Genomic DNA, 13,627 nt, shown 5'->3' with positions numbered 1-13,627 from the left:
TGTCCTTTGTGGCTGCAAAAGCCCTCACAAAATTTTGTGACCAGCTTCTTTGTGGCTACCAAAAGCCCTCACAAAAGCCACCTTTGTGGCTGATTATACCCCTTTGTAAGGACAAAAGCCCTCACAAAATGCTTGTTTTCTTGTTGTGGAAGAGAGATTAAATACTACTATAATTTATATATAACTTTGAAGTGTTATGTTTAAATTAAAATAAAATATTTAATTTAATAATATTAATATTTATTAATTAAATTATAATTTAAAATTTAATTGATTTTTTTTTTATCATTAATTTTTCATATATCTCCTATGTTAACTTTTTAATTCTTAAGTAACATACCTTGACGCTTATTTATATTTAGGAATCAGCTCAACACAATAAATCAATTTAATAAAACACTTTTTTATTAAAATATATTGATTTATTTAAATTGATAAAAAAAATATATTGTGATCACATGACTAACCTTAAATCTAGAATATAAGGTGTGGTTTTGCTAAAATAAGTTTTGTTCATTTTCAAACATAATAGGATATTGCAACAAATTTTCGGAGATAATTTTTTATCTCCAAATTTTCAAATAATCTAAAAACATTAAATTTTGAATATTTTCCATTCGTCTTTAATTTCTCTATTTATGTGAATGAAATTTGTAAATTTGGTGAAATTGTTTATTTAAATATTTTGATTATAATTTCGAAAAATTTAACAGATAATTTTTTTTGGGTCTTTGTTCAACCACTAATGTTGCAAGTGAGCCTAATTCACTTTTAGATGCAACAAATAATCATCTAGTGTTGGTGCAAGAAAAGTTTGATGTTTTCTTAAATGCCTATAATATAAACTTTTAGGCTATTATGAATTTTGATGTATTAATATTTGATATTTGAAATGCAAATGTTTACACTAGATTTATGTTAATGTGATTATATTTTCAATGAATATTTTCAATTTGAATGGTGGTGTAATCATGATGGTGCTTGGTACTAGCTCTCTCGTTTTTGTTCTTGGAGTTTTAGTTTGGAATGTAGCTACAATTGACACTAGTTACTTGTGTATTAGGAACTTTTAATTTTGGAAACATGTGTATATTGGTGTTTCATATCACTACTCGAATATTATCACATTTGTAAATTTAATGTTACTACATATATATTTTTGACGGAAGATTTTGAGTATTTTAATTTTTTTCCTGATATTTTTCCATTGCTATATAATTATGTATTTTTATTTTTTTTCCTTTCAATACTAACATGAAGAGGAGGTTAAAAACCCGCACAAATTAAATATTGTTCAATCCAAAATCTATGCGGTAGTACAAAAAAAAAAAAATCTTCTCATTTGTGGTAGGGACCAAATCGGAGAAACCCTAGCCACTATATATATGAATGGAATCAGATTTTGCTGGATATTTGAATGGATCTATTAATTTGCCAACATGAACCGCAATTTTAAAGTGTAGAAAGATAAATTGTTGTATATATTTAAATATAATTTAGATGATTATTAATTAATGAATATATAATTATCGTTGAACATATATGAGAATTATAAATAATGACATATAAAATCATAATTAACTATATTTAATAAATAGTTAATGAGTCACAATCTATATATTTATTAAATCAGGCTAATCATATAATTTGATGTCAAGTTTTATTGTCAAAATATCTTTTCTCAATAATTATATACTACTAACGAAACACAAATATATGTGTTGACTGACTCATTCTAAATAAATTATAAAGAAAATATTAAGAGAGAGAAAAATATAATTTTCAATATATGTATGCAATTAATTAAACACCAAATTAAAAGTAGCAAATTACAGAAATACTGCATGGCAAGGTCTTTTCATTCTTTTGGTAAGAATAAGAATGTGTTATATATCATTTTGAATTGCCATTTCCATTGGCAAATGATTTTGGCATCTTATCTTTATTTTTTTGCATGATATCTTGGATGAACAATGTAAAATTAGAGTGAGACGATCCTCCTTTTTCTACAGCCTTTTTAGCCATCTCACCAAGCTCTCTAATCCTTTTTCTTCTTTCTTCACTTTCATTTTTCAATACCTTTTTCAACATCTTCCTTTTTCACCAACATACCACTTTCCTCTTCCTCACCCCATTTCATAGGACTCCTCACCCCAATTTTCACACCTACTTTTAATATCTCAACAATTAAACTTTCATTCAAAAATTGATCCCCAAAAAGTGGCCATGTAACCATAGGCACACTAGCACATATTGCTTCTATAGTAGAATTCCAACCACAATGTGTTAAAAATCCTCCAATTGAAAAATGTGACCACATATTGCTTCTTGGAATGTTGAATTTTCTAGCTATGTGTATTGTGTATGGCAAACACATGTCAGAGATTATGCAACTTGGTGGTGATTTTAACTCTTCAATTAGCTTTTCAACTTCTTGTTGTAGAAACTTTGATGCATTGAAGAAATTTGAAGCTGTTCCAAGTGAAGGTAGCATGTCAAGATTCTCACACCCTTCTGGTAATCCAAAATCTTTACTCGGAAACTCGAGTTGGATTAATTGAATGTGAAACGTGACGCATTGTGTGGTGTTGTTACAATTGTGACAATAACATTGTCATATTGTGCTAATATTTTTGCAATGTCTATCATAGGAATCATGTGGCCTTGTGCCATCATTGGAAACAATACAAAGTGAAGCTTTGGATCTTTGGATTCCATGTTCTTTTTGTTGGAAAGATTAAGGTTATGATGATGTTAATTATTTGTAAGGTGTACAATGAATAGAATAATTCATGTAAGACATATTTATACTAGACAAGTAGATGTTTTTGAAAGCCACTTTTAAGATGATATAAGCGCTTACATATGTAAAAGTTGGATTTCATCAATCAAAGTTGTTTTAAGTTTTTTAACTTTTTGTCCATTCCAAGTTGATATATATATTACATCAATCGAAAATATTTCAATTCAAAATTGCTAAAACAAAAAATGATAATCGTTAAACAAACTCACAACATTCAGATTAATAACATAAAATAACAAAATATCTACAAATTTGACAAAAATAACAAACCTGAAGTGTTCAGAAATGTTGAAGATATCAAAATTATTATTGAATTTGCACTTAATCGAACCTGATATATTAATCTATACGAAAAAAACACTAATAAAATAAAACGTCAAATTAAGGCGACGAACAAATACAACGCCAAACAAAGACGACAAAATCACGAAAGAAAAATTAAATATATTTGAAAGTCGTTTATATATAAGGACCCTATGAAAAGGGAGAAGGAAAGGAGAATAGCAGCCGGCTAGGGTTGAGTCGTATAGATTTATATCGGAGGTGCCTAATTTGTTTTCTTCTATTTGTCTTTACGCCTTATTTCTGCCCATTATTACTTTGTTTGTATCACAACAACTCCTCTATAAACAGACACACCCAACACATATTCCTAGTATCTAAGTTTTCATTTGAAATTTAGTTTTTAAGTGGTTTATAATACAAAATTAAATTAGTTCAACCGATTTTGTATATTATATTTTATTTAATTGATAATAAATTCAATTAATTTAGTATTTGTCAAAATAATATTAATTTCACATAACATTATATTCATTTTAGTTGTGTAGATGGTGCAATATGATATTTTTTTTATGAAGTAAAAAACTTTTTTTGCAGACATAAATGTCTTTGTTGTTTTAACTTTGGACTGGGCACAGATATTAAATTATTTTAATATGAAAAAAATTCTTTAACTATTTATAAAGATTTTGTGAAAGAATAATATAATCTTTTTGAAATACAAATATTTTCATAATAATCACCATGCATTATTAATCCACCTGTAAAATTGTATTATAAGTATGCCTCTAATATAAAATTTAAGGCAACCCAAAAACAGGCTAATCTTACATTGAACACTATAAGTTATCAAATGTAGTAGGTCGGTGTTTAAAATTTATCTAAAATACTAATTAAAATTGAAGATACTATATAAAATTGATATTGTTTAAAAGTTTTTAATTTTTATGGTTAAAACAAGAACTTAATCTATATTAGTTTGAAAAAATAGAAAAAATAAATATATCTTTATCAAAATTTAATTTGCCTGAAATCGACTTCAATTAAATTATTGTGTCATAAATAAAGATGACTTAGAGCCATTAAATTAGTATCATTGTTCTTGTCATAATTTTACAAGATTTTTAAATACTTGCTAACGATGGACCACCTTAAAGTTGTCCTCAATGATAATGCAAAATTCTTATTTTATCTTCCTTCTTTTTCTTGTGACTGCAGAAAAGAAGCGTGTACAATTCTAAAGCAAATGCATGTCATCCTTTTGCTTTTAAAAAAATGCAAGTTGGATTATTATTGTTAAGTTTGTCCATATATATCCCTTTGGCTATTTCATTTCATCATTAAATAGGGTCGATTAACATAAACATATGGAAAGCCTTAAAACAAAATTTTAATTCGTTTAAAATATATTTTTTAAATTTTAATTTAACATCACTAAATTAATATAATTAATATTATATAATATTTTTTTAATTGATTTAATATTATTGAAAAAATATTAAAATCTAAGAGTTTTTATAAACTTAAAATTTTTTTTAGACACTTTCATTAAATAAAGAATTGGTTTTTTATAAAAATCTTAAACGGTTTGTCTCGAACAAGTTAATCTCTTAAAGCTAGCCGGTGAGTGACAGAATTGATATGCAGATGATGACAAGAAATGCACAAAGTAGTTTTTTGTTTTATCTTGACAATATGTCTATTTATTTGCATGTGTATTAACAGTCCCTACTCTACTCCCTCAATATCAACGAAATTGAAAGTGAGAACATGTTATTGCCAGAAAGAAAATGTTATTACAAATGAAAGAAAAAAAAGGGTCTTTTTATTTTTTTATTTTATTTTAAGATTGGAGTAACTTTTTATATTCTATAATCTATATTTTATCTTTGTCATTAAAAAAAAAGGAAATATAAGGGTTGGTTACTTTTTTATTTTACTTTTTAATGACACGATTGATTATAATTCTTTTATTAAATTATAATAAAGAAAAAATAAAAACTAACTAGAGAGTATACCAATTTTTTTTAATAAAATTTAAAATAATATTTTAAATTTTTTATAAAATATTTTAAAATTATTCAATCTATTTTGAAAATACATTCTCGTGAGCTTTCATTGTGACTTTGCTTGACTTTATTTTATAAGTGAAAATAGAAAAGAGGAATAACATAATTAAGTAGATAGAACCTAAGTTTCATTTTTCTTTTAATAATATATACTTTATACGGATTAAGTTATTTTGAATTATGTTAAATTTAATTATGATAGGATTTGTTGGAAATCGATCTAATATAATTCAACTACTATATTGATAAATATGATATTAACAATCATTTTATATCTATTTCACATTAAATTTTAATTTTAATTTTTTAAAATTATAAAGTCAAACTCTTACCACTAAATTAATATATAAGTATAATTAATTTACCACATAAGTTAACCGGTTAGTTGAATTTTATTAGAATAAACAATCAATTTTGTTTATGAAATAACACTCTTAACAAACAAGTATTAAATCCTATTGAGATTCACAAATTATATTTTCAAGTAATTGTTGAAAATTTTATTTTGCACTCCTATATTTATACTCCTACTCTCATATTTTATATAAATGATTTATTTTATTTTTTTCTCTTTTTTTTCTTCAAAATATAATAGTTTTTTCTACCGCACTAAATTCAAATTAAGTTCCAAAAATCATTAAAAAAAAATTTAAAACACATATGTATTGAGAAACTTAAAAAAAAAAAATTCTGATACACAAAGTTTGATCCCTAAATCCTATAAACCTTAAAATACAAATTTATTGAAAAAAAAATCCTTAATTTAACAAAGAAAAAGAAATATATATATATATATATATATTGTTTAATGTAAATTAATTTTACATTGAGTGAATGGTAATGATTAATTTCATCATTTATTATATAATAATAACATTCATTATCAAATACTCAATCAATCAATGAATTGTGTGTGTCGTTACCGTAAAAATATTTGCATCTCATTAAGCCCAATTAAAAATTGTAAACTGTAGTATACATATAATAGTGTGTAATGATATTGAAACACACTATTAAACACAAATACAAACACAACTCCTTGCCCCACATAATTTCTCTCTTCATTAAATTTTCCCCTTTTTTTACTTCCCCCCCCCCTTTTTTTTTTACTTTCTCTTTTTTGTCTCTCTTTTTTCAGATTTTTTTTGTCTTCCTCTCCAAAAATAAACACATTCATCTTCCCTTTCTTCCATTTCCTCCTTTTTCCTTTTATTTACAGATTTTAATAAAAAAATTTATGAAGTAACTTGAGCAACTTCATCTCATCACTTGCAAGGTAACTTGGTACATTATTTTGCTTAGATACGATTTTTTATTTTTTTTTATTCATACACGTTTTCTGGGTACGTTTTCTGGGTTCATACCTGATTTTTCTACTTCTGGTTAATAATATAAACATTATTGGTTAATGAAGTACCATAAGTGGTTAATGACTTATTTTTGTCTAAAAATTAGGGTTGTGAATTATTAATCAATCATATTAATTATTTTTGTCTAAATATTAAGTTTCATCACTTTTAATCAATGATGTTTATCATATTTGAAATGTTAAGTTTCATATTATGTCATTAGTAGTGTTTAAATTCTGGGTCTTTCTGATTTTTTGTTTCTGGTTAATAGTGTAAACATTATTGGTTAATGAAGTACCATAGGTGGTTAATGATCAGATTGAATTATTTTTTGTAGTTTTTGTGTGACATTTGCACTATCAATTGAAACTTCATGGATTGTGGTACTATTGAAGATGAAGGTATCAGGGTTGACAACCTTGATGATGATGACAACACATGTTGTTGGGAGCCTGCAACAGGGATGTGTTTTTCTTGCTTAGAAGAAGTCAAATCATTTTATGAAGAGTATGCTTCGAGAAAGGGTTTTGGGTGGAAGATTAGATCTTCAAGAAAAGGGAAAGATGGAGAGCCCTGCTACTTAATTTTATCATGCTCAAGAGAAGGGTCTAAAGTGTCAAAAAATTCGTGTACGTTAAAAACACTTCCAACTAAGGTAAATAATTGTCCTGTCAAGATTGTTATTAAGTTGGATAAAGATGGATTATGGTATATTACAAAATTTGAACCTGGTCATATTCACGAGACAAGTCCTACAAAGGCAAGGTTGTTCAAAGCTAACAAGAAAATGAATTTGCGAAAGATAACAATACAAATCAATGATGATGCAGGAGTGAGGATCAACAAGACATTTCAATCTCTTGTTAAAGATGCAGGAAGACATGAAAACGTACCATTTTGTGAAAGAGACGTGAGGAATTATGTTAACAAGGAACGACGCGCAATAGGAAAAGAAGGTGATGGAAAGGCCTTGATAAGCTATTTTTGCTAAATGAGGGAACAAAATTCATATTTTTTCTATGGCATAGATTTGGATGATGATTTTCACGTAAGGAATGTGTTTTGGGCTGACGCAAGAAGTAGAGCTGCTTATGAATACTTTGGAGATGTTGTGACTTTTGACACAACATATTTGACTAATAAGTATGACATGCATTTTGCTACGTTCGTTGGTGTGAATCACCATGGTCAATCAACATTACTTGGATGTGGGCTGTTGTCAGGTGAAGATACAAATTCATTTGTATGGCTTTTTAAATCATGGCTTCATTTTATGCTAGGAAAGGCCCCTCTAGGTATTGTGACTGACCAATGCAAGGCTATGAAAAATGCCATTGAGTTAGTCTTTCCTACAACTCGTCATAGGTGATGTTTATGGCATATAATGAAAAAAATTCCTGAAAAGCTCGGTCAATATAGTGAATATAAAAAGATTAAATTTGCATTGAAAGAGGTGGTTTATGACACAGTCACAAAAGAGGCATTTGAAGAAAAATGGTGTTCTTTCATCGAAAAATTTGAGCTTCAACAAAATGATTGGTTGAATGGATTGTATAACGAACGTCATAGATGGGCACCAACCTTGCTAAGGAAATATTTTTGGGCAGGTATGTCTACTACACAGCGAAGTGAGAGTATACATTCTTTCTTTGATGGTTATATCAACTCAACGACAAGTTTAAATCAATTTGTAAAACAATATGATGATGCTCTCAGAAGTCGAGCATAAAAAGAATTTGAAGCAGATTTTAATTCGATGGATACTACAATTTCTTGTGGGTCAAACTCGTCAATTGAAAAGCAATTCCAAGGTGAATACACTCATGCCAAATTTAAGGAAGTTCAAACAAAATTTAGATCTAAAATGAATTGTGCTGCTTCCTTGTAGACCGTGGAGGGTTCCTTTGCTACATACCATGTGTTGGAGGAAGTGTCAATTGGAGACAAACCAAAAGAACGTGTCTTAAAAGTTGTGTTTAATCGAGAAAATAATGATGTCAACTGTGAATGTTCGTTGTTTGAGTTTCTAGGTATTTTGTGTTGCCATGTGTACTCAAGAGAGAGTTAAAAATGTGTCAAAGAAGTATATCTTAACAAGGTGGAAGAAAAATATTAAAAGGAAACATTCATATATTAAGAGCAGTTATGGTGTGAAATAATTGAAGCCACAAATGGACAGGTTTGACAAATTGTGCAAGCATTTCTATGAAGTTGCTGAAGTAGCTGCAGAGTCTGAAGATGCGACTAAGGCACTTCATGAAATATTACATCAATTTAATTCTAATGTGTCCACCATGGATACTACGATTAACAAGGTTAAAAGAAGTTATATTGATGCTTCAAGTCCAAACAATGATAATGAAATTCACAGTCATTTGCGGGTCAAGCGTAAAGGTCGTCCTCCATCAAAAAGAAAAATATCTATAGTTGAAAAAATCGTAAAGAGGTCAAGGAATCAATCCAATCAACGCGATGACAGAGAGACTACCTTTGTAAGTTTTTTTCGTCCAGAAATTATGTATCCATCATATACATATTATATTAAAATATTTCTTTTTTTTTTTTATTGAAATTTGTAGTAGAACAATACTAAAATAGTGAGAAATCATAATGAAAGTAACATCTGCATAAAATCATCTATTGAAGCTATCGAAAGTAACACATTGGTTCGTATTTGAATTTATGACTGAGTGTGTGGTTGTATTATTATATGTAAGATTGTGCTAACTTATTGTATGTTGTTGTTTAGGTTGGAGGTAATACATCATTCTTGGATCTTTTGTCACAATTCAGCACAACTATGTGATAAAATGTAAATATTTTATCAATTTTTTATATGATATTTTGTTGCAACAAAGAGTCAAGTAAATGGATTGTATGATAATCATGTTTGTGATTTGTAAGACCCATAATTTTAAAGTACCATTTATGTATTTTTGGTGTATTTTGGATTTTGGCTCGGAGGCTTTTAAGCCAAAGTTAATAATATTTTGGAGATATTTATTAAAAGTAAGTAATATATATATATATATGTAAATATACATTTATGTTTATATGTGTTTGTTTGGGGGGAAAAAGAAAGGAAAACTAGAAGGAAGGAAAAGGAAAAGAAAATAATATATAAAGGAAGGAAGGAAAAAGGAAGAAAGGAAAAACAAAGGAAAGAAAAAGAAAGGAAGGAAAATTTCAAAACTCATCTTCTTCCTCTAACCGTGACCCATTTTTCTCCTTCCTCCCATTTTCAGTTTCGTCGCTTTCTTTTCTTCAAAACTAGTAACCCAAGGTTGGGTGAGAGTTAGATCAAGGTTTTCGCAACTCCACTCTTCCTCCCGCTTTTTCTTTTAGTAAATCGTGTTGACCCGTGATAGGTGACACCATGGTAACTGTACTGACCCGTGATAGGTGGTACATTTACGATTTCCGCTTTTTCTTTTAGTAAATCGTGTTGACCCGTGATAGGTGACACCTCGGTAAACTGTACTGACCCGTGATAGGTGGTACGTTTATGATTTACGCATTTTAGTAAATCGTGCTGACCCGTGATAGGTGGCACCTCGGTAATTGGTACTTTGGCCTGCGATAGGCGGTACGATTATGATTTACGGCCCTTCGAGGAGGGTTTTGGTTTGGAATTCCGAGTCCATGCATTTTGGCATATACGCATTGCATTAGGGTGCTTGGCACGCGAGTCGTATTTGATTGAGTTTTATGATTGAGTGATTTGAATTTGAGTCGTTGTGGTAATTGCGTTGAAAATGCTAAGTGTTATGTGTTGATTGTTGTGTGTAAGTATGATGGTTATCGAGATCCCAATTGCCGTGGTAATTGCGTTGAAAATGCTAAGTGTTATGTGTTGATTATTGTGTGTAAGTATGATGGTTATCGAGATCCCAAATTGCCGTGGTAATCGCGTAGTACTTGCTAAGGGTTAAGATATGAATTTGATTAGGAATGACTTGGGTAAATGCATGAATTTTTGGAAAAACGATCAGGGAAATCGACTTCCCAATCGATTGGATGAGTTGCAGGAAGTTCACTATTTTAACCTAATCGATTTGCCAATCGATTGTATAAATATATCTTTTAAAATCTTTTAAGAAATCGATTTGGAAATCGATTGGCAGAGAGGCAGGAACTCAGCAAAACTGCCAAAATCGATTTGGAAATCGATTTGGCAACACAGGGACTCATCAGAACTGACAAAATCGACTTAGAAATCGATTTGGTCATGCAAAAACTCAGCAGAACTGACCAAATCGATTTGGCAATCGATTGGCTCAGCAAAAGTCCTTATTTTGAGTTAGATAATCGATTGCTCAATTGATTTATCAATGCTTTGGTCAGTTATGTATTACTTGATGGTTGGAGAACTTCATTTTGAGTTCATTGTTAATTGACAAGCATTATATGAACTTTTAGCATATGGAAAATCCTTTTAAGGTGCATGCTTAGTTGAAAAGTTGTTTTGAGCATTTAAAAACTTAATTGCTATGTGTTAACTGTTATTTTCTGGTTGGTGACCCTTTACAATTATTGTGGAAATCTGGGCTTTGCCCTCAGATGAGAGTCAGGACGGTCCTACCGGTTCGTACCCTACGGACGGGAATGGAGATGGGAACGCGTGATTGCAGTTACATTAGGAGGATCTCACGGGGCGCGTGGAAATACTCAGGGTGTATAGCTTTTTGGTAGGATGATCAGATTAGGTTGATGTATAGGAACTAGGTGTCCTTCTTTTTGGATTGGAGTATTTTTAATTTGGAAAACTGTACTTATACTAATATTGTCAGTTTGACTTTTTACTTGAATGGGTTCCATGTACCATTTGTTGTTGTGTAAATGTTTTGGGTTTATAATTGAAGAAACTCTTCCGCTGTTTGTAAATTATAATGACTCAATTATTTATCCAAAGGCATTTTCTGATTTTGAAAACTTGGGCATTCTAATCAAACAAGATATAAATCTGGTTAATGACTTAAAACAATATGTTTAATTCCTTGCACAAAACTTGGTTAATGGATTTTAACATAATGTTTGGTCATTCTTATCAGACAAAATATAAATCGGGTTAATGGCTTAAAGAAAAATGGTTAATGTTGTGAACAACTTGGTTAATGAATGCAAACTGAAAACTTGGGCATTCTAATCAAACAAGATATAAATCTAGTCAATGACTTAAAACAATATGGTTAATTCCTTGCACAAAACTTGGTTAATGGATTTTAACATAATGTTTGGTCATTCTTATCAGACAAAATATAAATCGGGTTAATGGCTTAAAGAAAAATGGTTAATGTTGTGAACAACTTGGTTAATGAATGCAAACTGAAAACTTGGGCATTCTAATCAAACAAGATATAAATCTAGTCAATGACTTAAAACAATATGGTTAATTCCTTGCACAAAACTTGGTTAATGGATTTTAACATAATGTTTGGTCATTCTTATCAGACAAAATATAAATTGGCTTAATGACTTAAAGAAACATGGTTAATCTTGTGAACAACTTGGTTAATGAAATCGAACTGAAAACTTGGGCATTCTAATCAAACAAGATATAAATCTGGTTAATGACTTAAAACAATATGGTTAATTTCTTGCACAACTTGGTTAATGGATTTTAACATAATGTTTGGTCATTCTTATCAGACAAAATATAAATCGGGTTAACGATTTAAAGAAACATGGTTAATGTTGTGAACAACTTAGTTAATGAATGCAAACTGAAAACTTGGGCATTCTAATCAAACAAGATATAAATCTGGTTAATGACTTAAAACAATATGGTTAATTCCTTGCACAACTTGGTTAATGGATTTAAACAGAATGGTCATTCTTATCAGACAAAATATAAATCGGGTTAATGGCTTAAAGAAAAATGGTTAATGTTGTGAACAACTTGGTTAATGAATTTAAAATCAATTTGAATGTTTGAAGGTGGAAATGATTTGCCAATAAATTTAAAATCATTTGAAGATAATTAAACTTAACTTCAAATTTGAATTTTCAGACATAATTCATCTGAACTACATAACTTCAGCAATTCTTACACAACTTAATCAACCAAATCTAAATCCTTACTTAATCATAAAGAAAGAAAGATATAAAGTTCATTCATATTTGTTCATACAAGCATAAATAAGGAAAAATACAGGCAAAAAGTGCAGTCCAAACCCCACCAACTACATCGCTATAGAGAACCCCCCACAAACTCAAAATATGCCCATAACACACTTATTTTTTCTTCTTCTTCTTCTTCTTCTTCTTCTTTTCATCCGGATTCACAAACGGACTTTGATTGACTACACTTTTAACTCGGTTCCTTGGTTTATCTTTCATTCTCGTAATTATGTTTGACATTGCTTTTGCTAAACTGTTCACGTTAGGCTCACATGCGACTTCATCCCCAACATTCTCAAAAGGGGTACTAATTCTCACCTCATCTGTTGACAAATAGTATGTTATTAACAAGTCTAATTGCATATCATAAATATTTGATAAACAAAAAAATTCAATATTCATACCATCAAATTCATGATCAGATTCATACATTGGTTGACGTTTACACAATTCTTCTTTCAACAATTTTACCTCACCCTCAAGAATTAAAATCTTCTCTTGGGACTGCCTATTCTCCGCCACCAATCGTTGATAATCAACATAACGTACAGTTTGATTTTCTTGTTCATGCAATACTTCATTTACCATGTCAAATTCAAGTTCTTCATTTGTGGCAGTTAACTCTTCAATTATCTTGCAAAGCGAAAAACAATTGAAACACACACATTATTATTAAATAATTTATACAATTAAATAATATAAATGCTTACCATGTTATTTTGAAATGCTTTTAATATTGTTTTCTTCTGACATTGTTAGATTGGCCAATTCAAAAATCTCGGGAAACTAAACTTGAGAACAGATGGTTCACCCAATGACAAGTGGTTGAACGCCCAGATATAAAACAAATATTAGTGACTTAATAGATGTATTTTAATTTAAAGACAACATAAGATAGAAGATGGTGACATAAAACGATATTAAATATATACCTGTAGGACAGCTGCACAACCTGTTATGTGTGTTTGCGAATCTACCTTCCCCTCTTTCAACACAATTTCAAT

At 29.4% G+C, this 13,627-nt stretch overlaps 2 protein-coding genes and 1 pseudogene across 2 annotated transcripts in view; 2 read left to right on the top strand and 1 right to left on the bottom strand.

Annotated features, from left to right (window-relative positions):
- Positions 1 to 1,073, top strand: part of LOC140919775 (uncharacterized) — a 3,738-nt gene extending 2,665 nt beyond the window's left edge. The window contains exon 5 of the mRNA XM_073366412.1: positions 912 to 1,073. Coding sequence (XP_073222513.1) covers positions 912 to 1,073 — 162 coding nt within the window. The remainder of the gene's footprint in view (positions 1 to 911) is intronic.
- A 693-nt stretch (positions 1,074 to 1,766) lies between these two features.
- LOC101511309 (UDP-glycosyltransferase 73C3-like) lies at positions 1,767 to 2,892 on the bottom strand (annotated as a pseudogene).
- A 3,984-nt stretch (positions 2,893 to 6,876) lies between these two features.
- Positions 6,877 to 7,872, top strand: LOC101513893 (protein FAR-RED IMPAIRED RESPONSE 1-like). Its single transcript, XM_004493966.1, has 2 exons — positions 6,877 to 7,459; positions 7,532 to 7,872. Exons 1-2 carry the CDS (start codon positions 6,877 to 6,879, stop codon positions 7,870 to 7,872), a joined length of 924 nt encoding a protein of 307 aa, XP_004494023.1.
- Positions 7,873 to 13,627: the final 5,755 nt, after the last annotated feature.

The sequence above is a fragment of the Cicer arietinum genome, chromosome 3 (assembly GCF_000331145.2).
Source record: "Cicer arietinum cultivar CDC Frontier isolate Library 1 chromosome 3, Cicar.CDCFrontier_v2.0, whole genome shotgun sequence".
Lineage (NCBI taxonomy): Eukaryota > Viridiplantae > Streptophyta > Magnoliopsida > Fabales > Fabaceae > Cicer > Cicer arietinum.
Note: the sequence above shows the minus strand (reverse complement) of the source record. Positions and strands in the feature narration are given on the sequence as shown.